The sequence below is a fragment of the Eulemur rufifrons genome, chromosome 15 (genome assembly GCF_041146395.1).
Source record: "Eulemur rufifrons isolate Redbay chromosome 15, OSU_ERuf_1, whole genome shotgun sequence".
Lineage (NCBI taxonomy): Eukaryota > Metazoa > Chordata > Mammalia > Primates > Lemuridae > Eulemur > Eulemur rufifrons.
In genome coordinates, this window is record NC_090997.1 from 19875918 (window position 1) to 19895716 (window position 19799).

Consider the following 19799-nt stretch of genomic DNA (forward strand, 5'->3'; position numbering starts at 1 on the left):
ACACATTACCAAGTACTAAGCTATGCACTGCCTCGGCAGGGTTCCCAGAGTCCCATCCCACAGCTTGCGGTGAGACAGTGGACATTGTTGCGGCCCGATTACAGAACGGGGGATGAACACATAAACATACATACAGACACACAGAAAAAACACACAGACACACATAGACGGTAAAGACTGCAGTGTGGAAAACAGCAGTCGCTTTATTTTTATACTCCTTTTGTCCAGCAGCTACTTACTGGTACGTGACTATCTTTAGAGCCCTGAGGCAACATGTTCCATTTCTTATGGAAATTGCTCAAGGGAAGGCAAACCTTTGCATCTTGACCTTTGGACCTCATTACCCGTGTGCAGGACAATGAGACACACCTTGGCTATTTGCCATAGGAAACAGTTTGTCTATTTCAATAGGCCATTGACCTTTAGCTCCAAGAAGCATTCAGCAGTCAATGGGCCCTGTCCGGACCGGACCCATTGACTTCTGGCCTCAAGGAGCGGTCTGACCCATTGACCTTTGGACCCAAGAAGCACATCCAGCTTCTCGCTGACTCTGAGCTCAAGCCAATTCTTGCTCAGGGATGATCCCTACAGACATAGACTTGTAGCAGTGTGATGTGTTCTGCTTCTGCGACATTAGCAATGAGCATCTGCAAAGACAGAAGTTGCTCAGGCTGTCCACCACCCTTCAGACCCTCTTTTACACTGTCCTTAGACAAAGAAGAAATCCAAACATTCATATTCTTTAGCATTGTGGATCAACAAATAAGAAACTTGCACTTGGTAAAACCCAAACCTACCATCAAAAATGACTGTGATCCATGTTCCCCCTGCAAGGCTACCTTCTCCTGGTTCAATACGTAAACTCAAGCAAGGTACTGTAAACAAGTGAGAAAAACACAGGTTTGAAAGTCGGGTTCAATCCACTAGCTTCTCCAGTGTTTTAAGTCAAAATTTAGCATGTATCAGAATCACCAGGAGATCTTGATAAAGCACAGATCGCTGGGCCCCACCCTCAGAGTTTCTGGTTCAGTAGGTCTGGGGAGGGGCCCAAGAATTTACATTTCTAACCAAGTGCTGCTGGTCTGAGGAACACACTTTCAGAACTCCCATTTTTTATTGTTTTTTTGTTTGTTTGTTTGGGGTGTTTTTTTGGTTTGTTTTAATTTCAAAATATTAAGGGGTACAAGTGTTTTTATTACATAGATACCTTGTATAACGCTTAAGTCAGGGCTTTTGGTTTGCTTGCCCCATTTTAAGGAAGATTCTGACTGATCCTTTGAAGAACAGGAATTGATAGTAGGAAAATGTGTGCTCTCTTTGATTCTAACTGATGCTATTCGCTTCTGTGACTGTGCTTGCTTTTAGTTGTTTGATAAATATAGTTAATCAGAATGAAAAACAGGTATAAGAGCAAAGGTAACTCCATGATAGGCTAGGCTTCCTGGATGTGAGAAGCTAACAGCCTAGTTCTGCTTCTGTATATATGGCTTGCTGGCTTGGTGCTTAGCATAAGTGGAGCCATGGCAGGCTTCACTAAAGTTAAGGAAAACAAGGCCCTGGGGAGGTAACCGCAAGTTACTTCCTGATAAAGGGCTGGAGAGTCCAGGGGCCCTCCAACCAAGTAAGTAGATAAGAAGGGCAAGACATGATCAGCACATGAACGGCTTGTGCAGGGCGTGTGTTCCCAGTATCGCTTGTAACCAAAAACTAGAAGGTATGCAACAACAGCCCCCCTCCCCCGTCGGAGACCCTCCTCTTCCCCTGGATGACGTTAACTACAACTGGCGCCAGCGCGAAAAGCCCGAAGCTTAGAGTCAACCAATCAGGAGCCAATGCGATCAGCCACTTCTAAAAGAACAAATAAACTAAAGGGGGATGGAGTGCAGACTAGTATGTCGTGTGCAGACTAGTGTGTCGTGTGCAGACTAACGTGTCGTGTGAAAACTAGCATACAGAAAAGTATAAAAGCTTAACCTTTACCCCAGGGCGGGGTCCTAGTTCGTGGAGAGGCCACTGCGTTGGTGCTCTGGGACTTGGACCCTAGCTTGAGCTAGCCAATAAACTCCTTTGCCTTTTTGCAGCCTCAATGACTCTGCCTCTCTGTTCCTGGGGCCAAGGGGAACTGGCTCTAACACCTTCTCATCTTGGACATTCAGAAACCCCGCGTTTATCAAATCAATACTAAATTTCTACTTCCTTTGGAAAAAGCCTCAGGGATACACTTGGACCCTGACTGAACCCCTACAATCTCCCTCTCCAATCATTCCCACTCTTTAATCAGGTTGCCACATTTAACTGTAAAGATCATCACTTATTTCCTCTTCCTGGAGAGGAGAGACTTCGGGAAGTTGTCTGTATTTCAGTTCTCCTGTTTAAGGCACGTCCTCTGGTATCCCCTCATGATCAGAATGACTTCGCAAATGGATACAAATTCTCTAGATTTTTGCCTTGTCTGCTCAGAGATGGTCTGAAGCATGGATCATTTTGCTGGAAAATCCTTTTTTAAAAAAAAGAACAGTATGGAATTCACATGCTAGATTGGGTTCTCCCATATAGACCATCAGCTGAGCATGACCTTAATCAATCCCTCCATCTTTGACGACGTTTCTGGACTTGGTGAAGGCAAAGCCACTTCCAGGAAGCCAGCAAAAACCAGTCAGCTCCTTAGTGAGGTAATAAGCAAGGAAATTGTTATCTGCAGAACACTCTATACGTTTCCATATCAGAAACTGTGGCTAGCCCAGGGCTTCATGTGCAGTTATGCAGGTGGAGCACGGCATCCCCAAGGGCGGTGGGGAACCTTTCATATTAACATAACTACAGCCCTGGCTGGACTAGGCCATCCCTAGCCCTCCAAAATTAGATACTTCTATTAATATCTACAGAAGACCAAAAACAAATGCCATAAAAACATACAGAGGATGACCAAATCCATAGAAAATTAGCAACATGATTTGAGAAAAGGAGATTTTAATACAAATAGTCATTAATCGCTAAGACAAGTTACTCCCTTTGCAACGGTAGAGTAGTAAAACCTAAAAAGAATTACACCATATAGCCCAAAAAGGAATTATAAAAGAAAGGTTATTAGTTATTATTAAAAGCTCTGAACTATAACAGCAACCTCCACTGGCCACTAAAAATCGAAGTATATATTCATAACAATTTAGTAGGTAACCTTAGCTACTAAACAGAAAAAAATAATTACTGAACAGAAAATTTAAACCCAAAAGCAGATACTTCAGCATCTCCCCAAACAATATTTTAATGCAATTTTTCAATGGATAAGTAAAAAATTGTGAATATTTATGGTATACAACCAAAATAATATGTTAAATATTAATAATAGCTCTCAAAATAACCTATGGTGTTCTTATCTGTAATCCCTTAATCTACGTACCTGCCAAAAGTAGAACTTCAATACTCATCAGAGACATCAGCCAGGTAGTCATTGTGTCCACTTCAATCAATCTTTTCAAGATTGCTGGGACATTAAAACATTTTCAGCTTTGATTGGAGCAACATAGCTTTTGTCCTTTATAAAGAGTAAAGTAAAAACTTACTATCATTTTTGCTTCCATACTCTTGCTGTACTGAAACTTGGGAAGTTAGAGAGATATGATATAAATATGGCCCTAACGTCTTCACTGTTAGGTGAATTAATGACCCACCATCTTTCCGAGCTCAGGGGAAAAGGATCATCTAAAAATCTTATATACAGCCATTATCATTCTGCCCCACCTTCTCCCACCAGCTTATTTTATGCATGTTTAAGTTGGATAAATGATAAACTCTTTCATTAACTCACTATTGGACAAAAGCTGAATTTTCAAAAATAAATTCTGGATATTAAATTACTAGTAAATGGTGGGGTTTTGCTTTGCCCCATCCTCCAGTTCCAGCTTTCCCTAGAGCTGCTCTCCAATTTGAACCTGCACTGCAGCCCTGCTGTTCTCCTCAGACAAGCCTGGCACACATCAGCCTCTGCCACGGCACCTGCTGGTCCTTCCCAGATTCCCTAAACTCTCTCTGTAGCCTCACGAGATCCCGGCCCTCCTTCGTGGCCCTGCTCAGGAGCCCCCTCCTCCACTGACTCCTTCCTCAGCCGTTCCAGCTCTCACCCACCTTCCCCCATGAGCCTCTAGCTTACATCTATAAGCCTGGACCAGGTAACGTGGTACCACGTACGCCCCTCCTTCTAGACAGCACATTTTTTTGAAGAGATCCAGGGACCAGTCTTCTATTTCCACAACCTTCTTAGAGCAAAGGTCCCAAACAGGGTTAAGTAAATTCAAATTCATGCATACATGTTTAAATACCCTAAACCTCGATTTACCTAAATCTGAGAGAAATGGCTTTCATACTTGTGTGGGTTGGCCAGAACCCATGGAAGCCTGGCTGGAAACTGGCATGCATGCCTTAGCACCCTGGCGCCTGTCTCTCCAGCACCCCCAAGTCAGAGGGCACAGACAAAATCCCCTTAAAAATACTGGCTCTGAAGTTTTCTGAAAGTTTGAAAAATTAAACACATACACATATATTACTAAATATACATTTAATTTATATTTGTAAGAAAAGACTGAGAAGTAGCTGTGCCATTTCAGAAAATATAAAAGCCACAATATCCTAGCACTCTGGGAGGCTGAGGCAGGAGGATTGCTCGAGGTCAGGAGTTCGAGACCAGCCTGAGCAAGAGCGAGACCCTGTCTCTACTAAAAAAAAAAAAAAAAAAAAAAAAAAAGAAAGACATTATCTGGACAACTAAAAATATATAGCAATAATTAGCTGGGCATGGTGGCGCATGCCTGTAGTCCCAGATACTCAAGAGGCTGAGGCAGAAGGATTGCTTGAGCCCAGGAGTTTGGGGTTGCTGTGAGCTAGGCTGACACCACAGCACTCTAGCCCGGGCAACAGAGCGAGACTCTATCTCCAAAAAAAAAAAAAAAAAAAAAAAGGCCACAATAAACTCCCCCAGAAAAATAATATCTCCAAAAACACTTAGAATAAACTCATCTTACAGGTATGTCCTGATTGAAATAGCCAAAACATAAAATTATTTATATTGAATTCAACACTGCAAACATTTATGATATGCCTTGTACATGCCAAGTAGTGTGCTAAGAGCTGGGAAAACAGGCAAATAATCTGTGTACCCGCCCTGAAGTCACTACCGAATGGAGTAAGAGTAGAGGCTACCTGCATTTAGTAAAGGAATTCTAAAATTTTCAAGTGGATTCAGCAAGTGTTTCCATAAGTTGCAAAATTCACTACATCTATTTGGAATAGTATTCGATTTACAAATATACAATTTTCAGAAATATATCTGCGTAGAGAAAGGTACCCAGGAGTGCTTGCTACTTAGCCCAAAAGCAGGGGATCTGACTTGCTCCTTACACCCAACAGAACGTACTTGGTCCAGGAGACTCTGCTTTCAATCCGGCTGCATGATTTTACCATTTATTTCATTTCAGCACCAACCCCAAGCGTGGAACAATGGAAATAAACATTCGCTCATTGGTTTTCTTAAAACCCTATGTTCAGACTTGCATCTTTTCCTCTGAAATAGAGCAACCAACTCTGTAATAAATGTAAGTTTTCTTAGTGTGGATTAGCCAATCCACTGATCCTTCCTAAAAATAAACTCAGTCTCTTCTTTTTTCTTTTAATCAGAAAATTTTCAAGCACAGAGGAGAGCTGTGTGTGTTTAGTCACATTCTCTTTCTCCTCTAGTCCCCCTCTCTCCCCTCTACCTTTCTTCCCCTACTTCCCCCTTGGCTTCCCCTCCCTGGGGACATTGAGACAAAGCTGCAAGGTGCTACTATAGATCTTCCATTTCCTTTTGTCCCACAATGTCAACAAGAGATACATACCTGAGAAACAGAGAGCAGTGACTTTTCTGAATCAAACAGTACCTTTTTTCTGTTTCCGTCTGGTGGTGACTCAAAGGAGAAATTATCTTTCCTTTCTGAATGATCTTGTCTCTGCCAAGAACCCCGGTGTTATCTGGTTAGAGCCCAGCCTGCAGCTACCGTGCAGGTAACTCACTCATGTCAGACTGTAACTCACCTAACTTGTTTGTGTCCCAGCCAAACGTGTCCCAGAGTGAAAATTCAGAGCTGACCATAGGGCAAGTTTAATGATTAACACAAGCTACTTGGGCTTTTTCCTTGGGGCCCTTTGTTAATGACCACAGAAAGGGTGTCTTGCATTTTTCTCCACTGGCTGCTTTACCCTAGACGAGAATGCTAAGTAAGAGTCCACACATGAGACAGACAGGCATTCAACGTTGAAAGAATTGGCCAGTAAATCAGTGACCGAACAGGTGGCCCAGGAGAGAGAGCCACTACAGGGCTGGTCCCCAGGCTTGCGCAGACTCCGCTCAGCATCCAGAAGACAGACTCAGAAAGCCGGTATTTGAGCAGATATTCCTATACTCACTGTAGGCACATGGGTCTAAAGAAGCAGGAAAGGAAGTGACTTGTTCAACGTCTTGCTGAGAAAGGTTGACTAACCCATTTCGTTTTCGAACTTTCTATTCTCCCTCCTGGCCTTGCTTCCTTAACCAGAAGGGAATCCTTGACTCACACCCGTCACCTTCCAGTAGGACCCAGACCATGGGTCTCAGTCATTGGTTTGACTGTCTCTTTCTTTGTTCCAAAATATTAACGGGGTTCCAAATGTTTGAGGTTGCATGGATCATTTTTGTAATGCTTGAGTCCCGGCTACAGGTGTGCCCATTACCCAAATAGTGTTCATAGTACCCATTAGGTATATGTATTTCCCTCCCCTCCTCCCCCTCCCCCCTGGTTGATTTCCACTGAGTTTTACTTCCCTCTGTGCACATGTGTGCTCATCGGTTAGTTCCGATTTAATAGCCAGTACATGCAGTGTTTGTTTTTCCATTCTTGTGATACTTCATTTAGGAGAATGGTCTCCAGTTCCATCCACATTGTTGCAAAGGTATTAATTTTTCTTTTTTATGGCTGGGTAGTACTCCATGGTATGCATATACCACATTTTATTAATCCCCTCATGAATTGATGGACACTTGGGTTGTTTCCACATCATTGCAATTGTGATTTGTGCTGTGATCAACATTCAAGTGCAGGAATCTTTTTGATAAAATGACTTCTTTTCCTTTGGATAAATACCCAGTAGTGGAATTGCTGGATCGAATGGTAAGTCTACTTTTAGTTCTTTGAGGAATCTCCGTACTGTTTTCCATAGAGGTTATATTAATTTGCAGTCCCACCGACAGTGTATAAGCATTCCTTTCTGCATGCATGCCAGCATCTATTGTTTTTGGACTTTTCAATAAAAGCACTCCAACTGGGGTAAGGTGATATATCACTGAGGTCTTAATTTGTATTTCCCTGATGATTAGTGACATTGAGCATTTTTTCATGTTTCTTGGCCATTTGTCTTTCTTCTTTTGAAAAGCATCTGTTCATGTCTTTTGCCCACTTTTTAATTGACTATCTCTTGATAAGGAGTCAGGGAACCACCAGGCCTAGGATGGTCAACACCACCTTCTTACCTGATTTACGTCTGACTGCTGTGTCCCTGCCCCATTGCCCACTCCAATTTATATCACCTGCTTTCTGATCATGTTAGTACAGGCACTGTGGTACCTGACCATAGGATGTGCTCATCTTCTTTCCCCACCCTTCCCTTTGGGAGAGGAGTCATCCTGGTAGAATTTGATAGCCCTGAGTCTCCACCTCCAGGGACCATCAGTAGACCTGGGGAAGCATCTTCAGCAGAACCAGATTAAGACCATGGAAATGTGGCCACAACTGTGATAAGAATAGTAAAACTGTCCTCTAGAAAGTGTGGAAGTTTATACCAACTCTGCTGTATGTCACAGCTTGGCAACCAGTGACAAACCAAATGATTTTTCTAGCACTGCAGCCAGTGGTGTAGAGAGAGGGTACCTGGCCAGGTCGGGGCAAATGGGGAGCCAATCACCCAGACACCTTGCCACCTGCCCACCCGCTGAATCTCAGTTCCCACTCTGGAGCCCTCCAGTGCAGGCCAACAAGCATCATTTGAACCACATTTGTATGCCTGGCACATGGATAACGGCAAGGAGGGAACAGACCAAGTTTCGGAGAAATAGTCAAGGAGATTTCAACATTATTAGTAACTTTTTATCTTTATAAAAAAATTACATTCATGAATCACTCAGGTGATTCCAATTTTTTTTTAAGACTATAACATTTTCTACCTTCAAAGTACTTGCTGTCTGGCAGGGGAGACAGCAACATAATCAGACTTTTACTCTATTGTTGTAGCATCTCCTGATAAGTCTCCTGAGACTAAAACATATTTTGTTTCTTACTATTTCTGCAAGAGGTTTCCGTAAATTAACCCATGTATCCTTGGATAAATAGCCTCTAATGAGTATGAACAGTTCTTTTTGGCAGCCTAGCTGTCAAGACCTCATCCTAAAATCACACCAATTTTCCTATAAAAACATAGTCACCTCCCCACTGTTGACTAAAAGAATCACAATGATACCCAAGACTTTTGTTTCTGTGCTCTGTGTTCTGAGAACCTCCTAGTGGGTAATCAAGCTCTACTGTAAAAGCAGTAAGGCGGAATGGGCCATTTCATGCCCCAAGGCCTAAAAGAAGACATTATAGAACTCTATGGGCACTCTGTCACATGGAGGCTTGGGGATCATCAAGTATCCTCTCTGTGAGCTCCATCATCCACACCAGGGCACCCAAATGTGCACACACACACCTAGGTTTGCTATGCAAACACAACATCCAGACAAGCCTTCCTTTCCATCTAACCATACTCCAAAGCCTCATTCACATAGAAATTCTAAATAAAGTCATGAGCTCAAGTCTCTGACCCAATAATGAGGACAAGTGCTCATGAGAAGGAAGCCTGTGCACACTTCCCTGCCACTGAAGGGAGGGTAGCCACGCCCTCTACAGACATTGGCAACACTCCACAGGAAGCTATTCCTGCAAGCATTTCTGAAATTCTTGGCACAGAAATTGTTGCTCAGGCCTATGAAGTGAACTAGGGGAGATCAAGGGAGAAGATCAATCTCTGACTCTCTTTTCTCGAATCTCAATACTATTCAGAATTCCTGGAGAACTGTGGGGGGGCCATGAGAATGCACCTTGCAGATCTCCAGTTACAGGAAGCATAACTGATTAAGGGCCTAGCTGCTCTGTCCCCAAATTCATCACCACATTTAAACCAAGGCTACACTCTTGCAGGCTGCTCTCCCAGCCAAGGGCTGAATGTGACAGGGATAGTAAGGCAGCACCCAGAGGAGACACGGGACTACTCCAATGGCAACTCAGGCTTAAAGACTATGTGGTGAACTTGCTGAACCTTCCTTAGAGTATGAGGCAGTCTTGGATGCTTCCACCCCTCCCTCCTTCCCCTGGGGTCAGTCTGACAGCTCCCAGCATTCTCCAGCTCCATCCTTCCTTCACAAGGATTAGTAAAATCCTTGCATGTTTCATCCTGTCTTAGCATCTGCTTCTCAGAGGGCCAGACTAACACAGGAACACTGGAAGAGAACGCCATTGGTAAGGACTCTGGACTTTGCATTAGTGGTCCCAGGGGCAGCATCAATGGTGAAGATCCTTTAGGCAGCTTTACAGGCTATGGCCATGAGACAAAGGAAGCCAGAAGAGAAGGGGAAGGACAAGATGGACATCATCTAAGGAGCTCTCTGCAGTCAGCATGCTGAATATCTCCCACTGGACCCTCCAGGTCTACCCTCTACCCTTCTTCACCCTGCTCTGTGCCCTGGGAGGGTGACCTGTGTGCACTGCACCAGTGGGTTTCCTTATCCATTGTCATCTGGTTGTTTTCACAAATGAGGGCCACAACCAGGAGCGCAGATGGAGGTGCCAAGGGACAGATGTGATAAGGGTATTTTCCCCCAGTCCCATCCCTACTAGATCTCAGCTTCCAACAGGGAGACCTTCCCATAGTGCACCCTCTTGCACTCTCATTCTCTCACTCTCTCTGCAAATTCAGGTGCCCTTCTCCTCTTTGCTCCTTCAGGCCCAAAGGTGGTGACAGCTCCTACTTTTCCTAGCGTGCATGTAATGTACTATCCCTTATTGCTTTTTCTAAATCTTGGCCACACCTCTCAGAAATAGCACCTTTATTAATTTTCCTGCCAGAATATCCTGTCTGTTATGCGGAACCCTAACTGGAATGCATAAGCCCTAAGAGATAGCTAAGTTCCCATGTGGCCAAATGTAGAGTTCAAAGTCATCAAAATTTGGGTGGATGCAACTATACATATGACCTCATGAGTATGCACAGGCTGGTGATTCCTGGGAGCATTTGAGTTATACGTGTCATTTCCAAACCAGATGGCACAGTTCTCAGGGAAAAGAATCGTACTGCAAAACATTTTGCCTTGCACCCTGTATAGAGTAGGCACTTAACATAGGTTAGAACGCCTCACGAATCCATTAGAAAGCACTCTGAAGTAGACGAGAGCAACAAAGGCCAAACATACAGTTTAGATGGAAACTAAGAATGCTCAATGCATTTTTTTTCTCTTTTTTCTTTCTCCTCTTCAAGCTTGTTTTGTTCTGTCATACCGTTCAACTTAGAGGCATGTTTCCGGGAGAAGCAGGTAGATCATCCAGGCAGCAGGACGTTGGCGTGGCCCTCCCATCTAGGTAAGAACTTCACTGGGCAAGGGGGCCCTGAAGCCACTGTCCCCCTCCTCACCAGACCCGTCCCTGTGTGACCAACCTCGGAGCTGTGGCCCAGCCATACCCTCGCATTCTCCCTGTCATCAGAATCCTGCTGCAATTCCCCTTTCACCTGTCCAGGATTGGCCCAGCTTGTCCTCCGTTCTTTTCCTCGAGTGTCCCCAGTTTTCCTGCTTTGTGGAGAAACAAAACTAAGTCAATCACATTCCCTCTGGTTTAATATTAATATCATCTTCCTCATTAAATTGACATCCCGAGGATAATGAATACATTGACTCCAATTTGGAGGGAAAATAAATCTGTCTCACCAGAAAGTCTGAGCTACAGGCGAAATATTTACCTCCTGGTTTCTTCAAACAGGTTTTCTTTCCTACTAGGTAAAATTACTCAAAAATATTTTGTCATTATTACCTGTGTCCTAAGTCCTTTTTGCTCACTAACTTATTTTGAGAACAATGACCCCAGGTATCCAGAAGCTAAACTGCGGTGACCGCCACCCTTCTGGTGAGAGCTCTGAAAACCAGCAAGGCTACTGGTGGCACAGGTGGATATAGTTCTCAAAGCCCATGCACCTATAGGGCAGCATTAAAATACAGGTGGTTCCTCACTCAGAGCAGCAGAGCTGACTGGCCACTCTAGCATCACGTGGTCTGGAGCATACAGTGCTATACACCTCAGCCTTCCCGAGGGCATCATTGGATTACAACACTCAGCATAGCATGTTCATACTGATGGCACAGAGTCATCAGAAAGTCATGAAATCACGTTCACGTCTAACTGTAAAGTGACCAGCTATCCTAATTTGCTTAAGCCTTGGAGCTTTCCCAAGACATGGAATTTTTAGTGCTAAAACAGGAAAAGTCCCAGGAAAACCAGAATGGTTGATCACCATGCTACATCTAAGAAAACAGGGAAATGAATGTGATACACTGTAGATAGATCTTATTCCAGAAAAATTCAACATTTTCTGAAATACCTGGCACTCAAAGCAAGTAGACTTCATTCAGTTGCTCACAAAATTCACTGAATTGTAGTAACTCAATTCCTGCCATGTCAGATAAAATAGATGTTGCAATATCCAATGCTTTCCAGACCACAGGAACATTCCTGTCTTTGAATTTGGAGCTTCTGTGAGAGATGTGGGCAAAACAACATATGTCAGTTTCTGAATTACAGTACAGCTCTTTCTCCCAGGGTTCTGCAGAATTTAAAATAAATCGTACCAGCAGGGAGCAGCAGCACGAAAGCAATTAATTTTTTTCTAGTTTGATGCCATGTTACTATCTGAGGTTCAGGAGCCCAGCTGAGATTTCTGAAGTGCATCTCACACTTAGTTTTAAAATTATGAGTGACATTGAAGTCGTACATTTCTGTAGCCCAGTGGAACGCTTTATTTAGCAGCAGAATATTATGATACTGTTAAGTTTCGTATTTTAAAGGAAACTGTTTAACAAATGGAAGAAATGTTTGCCCCTTTGCTGGCAAATGTTTCACAGCTAAGAAAGCAGCATAGAGTCCAATACCTGATGGGGGAGGGCGGGACACCACATAAACAATGACAGTGGGACAACTCCAAAAATCTAGAAATAAGATCGTCGTCACACTTCACTCATGAAAACAACAAGTAATGAATCAAATTGCTCAATACGACTTAAAGCCAGAAAACTATTCAGATAGTCTGTTTGTAAAGATGAGTAGTGTGGTGGTTTTTTAAAAAATGATTACAAATGCTTTGTCAATTATCTCGTTGAAAGGTGGGATCTATATCTCCCTTCTCCTAAATCTGGATGGACTTGTGACTCACTTAAAACCAATAGAAAGCAGCAGCCCCGTAGCTGCTGTTGTAACTGAAAGCTAAAGACAAAAAAGTGTCAGATACTCACCATTTTAAAGAGACCCACCACCTCCACCAAACTGGGTCATGCGTTTCTTTATGGTTAATTAAATATAGCTGAATAGGCTCCAGCAGTACAAGGACAGAACCCATAATGTTCACAGGGGTAGCACGTAGTAGGTACTCAGTAAACATCTGTTGAATGAATGAGTGAATGAATATGATTCATTGTGTACACTCATGTCAGATATTTAAAACTAATAAATAATAATTACTAGCCCATATTGAGCTCTCTGTTAACTTTTTCATTGACTATTGCATTCATTCCTTATAACCACCATACAGGTAGGCTCTATCACTTTATAAATGGGGAAAATTAGGCACAGGGAAAGCATGAAAGGTCACGCAGCTAGTGAGGGGTAGAGCTGGGCAGGGGAACCACATCTGTCTGACTTCATTCCAGGGCACCACCCATTTGTGGAGAAGGTTGCATCAGGTAAACATTCAAATCCCATCACCATGTGGAAAGACAGGAACACTCATACACTGCTGGTGGGACTGCAAACTAGTGCAACCTCTGTGGAAAGCAATATGGAGATACCTTAAACAGATACAAGTAGACCTACCATTCAACCCAGCAATCCCATTATTGGGCATCTACTCAAAAGAGCAAAAGACATTCTATAAAAAAGACATCTGCACCCAAATGTTTATAGCAGCACAATTCACAATTGCAAAGATGTGGAAATAACCCAAGTGTCCATCAATACATGAGTGGATTAATAAAATGTGGTATATGTATACCATGGAGTTCTACTCAGCTATAAGAAATAATGGGGATATAGAATCTCTTGTGTTCTCCTGGATAGAGTTGGAACCCATTCTACTAAGTGAAGTATCCCAAGAATGGAAAAACAAGCACCACATGTACTCACCATCACATTGGTTTCACTGATCATCACCTAAGAGCACATTTGGGAATAACATTAATCAGGTGTCGGGCAGATGTTGGGGGGAAGGGGATGGGTGTATACACACACAATGAGTGCGATGCGCACTGCCTGGGGAATGGACACGCTTGAAGCTCTGACTCAGGGGGGTGGTGGGGCAAGGGCAATATATGTAACTTAAACTTTTGTACCCCCATATTATGCTGAAATAAAAAAAAGTCCCATCACCAACCCCCACTTCTGATTCCGTGCCATCAGGCAAGCATCTGATTACAGTCTGGCTCTCAGACGCAGGTATATAGGGAGAGCTATACCAGCCAGGATCCGCCAGATCACAAACCAATGAACATCAGAGAATAACACTGCAGTCTCTTAGAATTTGGTGAAGAATTCACCTAAGCAATCGCTCTCCCTTGTTATCTTGGCAAATCAGGTTTCTGAACTGAGCTGCATCGTGGACTTGGGTCATCTGCTCAGGAGAGTACTGCCACCTGCAGGGACTCATCTGAGTGCCAGCCAACCTTCCCCAGGTGGCACACCCAGTCTCACCACATGCAGTGTAAGACTTAATTTTGGCACATGATATATGGCACATTATAGGTGCTCAACAAGAAGAATAATGGCTAGATGGGTGGACAGATGAATAAATTAATAAAGTTACAAATCATGAGCAAGATTACAGCAACACATCTGCTGTGTGGACTATGCACGAGAAACTATGCTCAGGATATTTGCATCCTACGATAATATAGTTGGGTTTTTATTTCACTTCGTCTTACTTTTCCAAGTTTTCTCTTTTTTTAACTCGTTAGTTCCTGTAATCCTTATTACAGCCTTGTGGGTTATTGCACCATTTTACAAATGGAAAAGTTGAGAAAAGAGTGGCACCCAGGAATATCAGGCAGCTCTTCTAAAGTCACACACACATAACCAGCATGGAGTCAGGACTAGCAATCAAATCTCTGGATCATGAACTCAAATGTATATTCCCAGCCATAACTGATATAGGCATTGTTCTGTATGGACTGAACAGGCACCAATACCGTAAGGGAACCTCAGGGGTAACATAGAGAAGGGAAATGCACTTAAAAAGAAACTTCAGCCCTACCAAGACCCTAGCACAGACGGACACCCAGCAACCATCTTAAAGAACTGATCCTATGACTAGTATGTGCAATCATTAGTTGCATTCATTTCTTTATCACTTAGTAAAAAAAACTGAATTAGCAGATGGAAAATCAGAATTTTTAATTCTAATATGATCCAATTAATCCAAAAAGCAAGTGTTGACTGAGTACCTGTGAAGCCAAGCTAGCTGCTATGAGGGCCATAAGATAACCTCTGTCCTCCAGAAGCTTTCAATCGAGTTGGGAAAAAAATAAAACATTTACAAGCAAAGCAACACAGGGCAGGACATAGGAAGCCCCACAGAGGAGGGACGAGTGATAAATTCAGAGAAAGGAGGGGTCACTTCACTCTGAGAAGACCAGGGAGGCCTTTGGAGGGGCTGACATCTGAGTGAGACATGGACAGAGGGATGAGGTTTCCACAGATGGAGAGGAAAGAGACTATTTTTTTCTTTGAAGGAATGGAAATACCAAAGTACAACTGAAAGCCACATACTGAGAAGGAGCAAACTAAAGCTGCAGACCTAGGGCAGGAGCAGCTGGCCTTGGGAGGGACTGCAGTGCAAGGTTTAAAGGTGTGGACATTACACCTGGGTGTCTGATGTGCTGTGGTCTTGAGAGCCAAACCACAGCCCCATGCCTACTCAGAGATTTCTGGGCTTAAATCCAATAGCTGAACTGCTATGACCCTTGCAGCTATATGTACAGCAAAAAAAAAAAAAAAGATCTTTCTTTGTTCATGAAAAATATTAACTTATACAACATTTCTAAATAGTAGGTTGATATATATGGAGAAAACATAATTTTTTAAAAAGAGGCACGATGTGATCCAATCCTCTTTTGTGCCCTTAGTAACATCCTCCAAGCCCAAGAATAAGGCTGCAGACCCCCTCAGCTAAAGCTTCCCAGAGTCTGCCCTCCTCAGTCCTCAAAAGCTGTCCTCTTTGTCCATCTGCCTCTGGCTGCAGCCTCAGTCTCTCAGACCTGGTTTCCGTCCTTCTGGCCACTCCCGAGTGATGCTGTGTCTGGATGGCTCATGGGGTCCTGGACCCACACTCACCCTCGGGCAGCCCTTGCACTTCCTTCTGAGCTCCATCCCCTGTGTCCCCCAGCCAGCCCCACCCCCTCCTGACCAGAGCTGCAGGAAAACAGCTATAATATTGCTGTTTATTTTGTTATTACCTGTAAAGACCAGCAACATCACCTTAAAAAATAATTGATCCCTCCATATCTTTTCAATGTAGACACTGATACACCAATTTGAATCCCCAAAATAAGTCAAACAAAATGGGTTTCAGAGCCATTTTGGGGGTTGGGTGTCAGAGCCTGGGCAGATTCCAAAGAGGCAAGATTCTGGTCGTGATAGAATAATCTCGGACTTTCGATCATTTAAAAAGCAAACAAGCAAATCAACCTTAATCAGGTAAGACACTCACTATGTTGTTTTAAGTTAAGACAAGCCGTGCATAAGAGAAAGTGAAGTCCACACCAAGTTCAGACCTCAGATTAAAACCTGAGCTCCTACTCTCAGTATCCTAGTTTTCGGACAGTCTTTGAGAAATAGATAATTTCTCCATATGAACCTAAAATGTAAACCTCCACACAAAACCGTCTGCACAAACCACTCCTCATTCACTAACTCATCCAACAAAAACATAGTGAGTGTGTCTAAGAAAGGACAAACACCTCTGCGTGGCTCTGAGTAGCACGCGGAGAACAGAAGAAATGCTGACAGACAGGTGGGAGGGCCACTGAATAAAGAGGTTTTGGGGGAGGGGGTTGTTTTGTTTTCGAGACAGGATCTGGCTCTCTTGCCCAGGCTACAGTGCAGTGGCATCATCATAGCTCACAGCAACTTCAAACTCCTGGGCTCAAGCGATCCTCCTCCCTCAGCCTCCCCAGTAGCAGAGACTACAGGTGAGCACCACCACACCCAGCTAATTTTTTTGTTTTTTGTAGAGACAGGGTCTCATTGTCTTGTTCAGGTGGGCCTCAAACCTTGGCCTCAAGTGATCCTCCACACCTCGGCCTCCCAAAGTGCTAGGATTACTGATGTGAGCCACCTCGCCTGGCCTGAAGAGTATTTGTGACCATACCATGGAAATGATTATTTTATCCTATAGGCTTTGGAAGGCTGTCCGTGTTTTCAGGCCACTAAATGATATCAACAGACACCAAGGGGTAACTCTGCAGGCTGTCTGGAGTGGCAGGGGGGAAAACAGATGCAAAAAGAGAAATGAGAAGGCTTTGGGAATGGTTCAAGGAATATGGATTAATATAATGATGATAATTTTATATATATATACTAATAGAAAAATGATGATTGCCTCAATTCCAGCAGCAGCTAGAGGCACGGAGAAGAGAGAGCAAGTTTGAAAGGAAATTTCTAGTACAGTCCCGGAGACACTGCCCAATGACACAATGTATTATAGTAGAAAGAGACATTACAGTTGAGTGAGGTTTCTAGCTTGGCCAGCTGGACAGATGGGCTGTGATCCCCAAGACCGTGTAGTGGGGGCTGTTGATGCCCTGCTCAGATGCCCTCTACCAGGCCAGGCTACCCGGCCCCCAGCTGCTGTGAGTGGGGGTTCCCTTATAGCTGCAACCTTCCCCCCAAAATTACCCTCAGTGCTGGGAGCCACCTTGCCCAGGAATGCCTGGAAGATTATATCCTCTCCCAGAGCAGCCCAAAGCCATGGGCTGACTGCTGTGGAGTGCAAAAGGCCGGCCCCCTGTCCTCAAAGAGGAACAACCCCTCCTGCCATTCACTCTCCCAAGCTCCCCGGGGGATTAGGCTGAGGCTAGAGTTCAGCTAAACCACATCTTTGCTTCCTCCCCTGCTCAATTCCTTTGCAAATTATCTCCTGAAGCCACTCCCTCAATAAATACCTTGCTCAGGAATGCCTGCCCCAGGCTCTGTTTCTAGGGAACCTAGCCCAAGAGAGACCGCAGGTTAACAGGAAAGAGAAGATGGTTTAGAGGCAAGATGATGATTTCAGTTTGAGACGCGTCCAGAGAAACTAGTATTTCTCAAAAGGGCCGGGAAGGGAGAGAGAATCTAGCATCAAGAATCTGATAAACATGGCTTCAAGTCTACATCTTACTAATCTTGGAGTCCTGGGCAAGTTACCTAACTATGAATGGGTCACAGGTATGCTGAGGTCTTGCCATCTTCAGGACCACTGCTACGTGGCACCTGGGGCAGCCGGAGACCAAGGCTGGTTACCTCTGCCTTTGAGCTGCTCTCTCCGTTTACCTAAGGGTGAAGTTCAAATATGATCATTTTCTATGTGTGCTTAAAAGTGAAAAATTATGGGGAGCACTGACTAACCCCTCTGCAGCCCCAGGTCCCCATCTGTGAAGTGGAAATTCTTATACTCCGGCTCCGGGGTGCAGTCACGAGGATGAGATGAGATAACCTGACATAGTAGAGTCGAGCACAGGTCAAGAGTAAGCCCCAGTCAATGGAGCCATCGTTAGTGCTGCCTCCCAGCGAGGCATCCAGGAGGCACTTGCCCGGGGAAAGCCTGAACCGATGTGGGCTACTGGGCTCTCATCCAAACACTCAGTTCTTTTTTCTTCCTTCTCATTAAAGGGAAGCAAGAAAGAGACTGCCAAGTGTGACAGAGCTTTGATTGTTCTCTCTGGGGCCTCCGTGTATTTTTTACACCAAGTTGGAAGTGGGGGGATTGGGGAGAGGTTGAGGAAGAAGTGTGAAACCAGGATCCCTCCTTAATGCCACCCTGCACTTTCAATGTTCCTGTAAGTGAGCTGTGCCCTTCATCTCAGGGCTTTGATGGCACTGGCCATGCCTTATTTATAGACAACAACTGGTACAGAACTTCAAAAGGGGCACGTAGCCAAGCAAGAAATGTGGAGGGAACACTCTGAAGTGCTAAGTTCTCAAATTTAGAATGGAAAGGATGGTACACCACAGCCTCTGGGACCCAGCTCTGAACCATGCCAAGAATGCCCAATTGTGCCCCCAGCACAGTAGGTGGCCAAAGCCCTTTGTGTAGATCCCAGAAGTGCAGGCGAGGCAGGTGACACAAGTGGGCTTTATTTAACTTTCTGCCACCATCCAACAAACTCTCATATCTACCAGATCAACCCAGGGCCATTAGAAACCATGACTTCCAAAAAAGGAACACCTAATTTTTGTCTTAAAGCTTTAAAAACAAATAAATGCCAGTGTGGAGGACTGAGTAACGGCCCTCCCAAACACGTCCATGCCCTGATCCCCAGAACCTACAAGTATGTTATCTTATACGGTAAATGGGACTTTGCCAGTGTGATAAAGTTGAGGATCTTGGGATGGGGAGATGATCCCGGATTATCCAGGGGGGCCCGGGGGTCTTCAGAAGAGGGCAGGGGGAGGGTCAGAGTCAGTAGGAGGAAATGTGATGATGGCAGCAAGAGGTTGATGTGATACTAGAAAAGGGGCCCCCAGCCAAGGAACGCAGGTGCCTCTAGGAGCTAAAAAAGACAAGGAAAGGAGGAGCCATCGCTGCCAACACCTTGACCTTAGCCCGTTGAGGTAATTTTGGACTTCTGTCCTCCTGAACTCTAAGACAATAAATCGATGTTTTAATCCACCAAGTTTGCGGTACTCACTTCATTACAGCAGCCACAGGAAACTGACATAGCCAGGAAGGACTGTCATTTGGTGCCATTAGAAGTGTGTATATTCCTCTTGGAAGATATTGGTGCTATTATCCCTAAACCATAGTGGGTTACTTAGCTCCTGAGTTATCCCTTTAATATTTCACCCTCTCTCTCCTCCTACCCTCTTCAAAAGGACCAAAAATATCCAAGGAGCAGGTTCTTAATTGAGCTTTAAATGAAACGTACTCCAACAAAGGCCAGAAAAAATTTTTTCCTTTTTAGTTTGGGAGAGGGGTATGAATTTGTATGTATGTAGATTTAAAGAACTGAAAGTATATACATGTCGAAAAGGTGTTAGTTAACCCTTGAGCAGTAAGATTATAGGTTTTTATTCTCTTCATTTTGCTTACCTTTATTTTCCCATTTCAAAACAAATATGTATTATCTGTGTCATAAAGGGTTTTAAGTGATATCATGTACAATAGCAGTATTACCTTTTTTGTGACTTTAAAAAATTTTATCTTGTAGAAACTACCAAGGTCACTTCCTAAGTTTAGGACAATTGCATAGAAAA

The 19799-nt window shown here is 43.9% G+C and overlaps 1 protein-coding gene across 1 annotated transcript in view; it reads right to left on the reverse strand.

The window, feature by feature from the left end:
* Positions 1-5977, reverse strand: part of PKHD1 (PKHD1 ciliary IPT domain containing fibrocystin/polyductin) — a 412333-nt gene extending 406356 nt beyond the window's left edge. The window contains exons 1-3 of the mRNA XM_069487338.1: positions 5871-5977; positions 3401-3535; positions 798-875 (exon numbers count right to left, since the gene is read on the reverse strand). Coding sequence (XP_069343439.1) covers positions 798-875; positions 3401-3452 — 130 coding nt within the window. The 5' untranslated portion in view covers positions 3453-3535; positions 5871-5977. The remainder of the gene's footprint in view (positions 1-797; positions 876-3400; positions 3536-5870) is intronic.
* Between the last annotated feature and the right edge of the window lie 13822 nt (positions 5978-19799).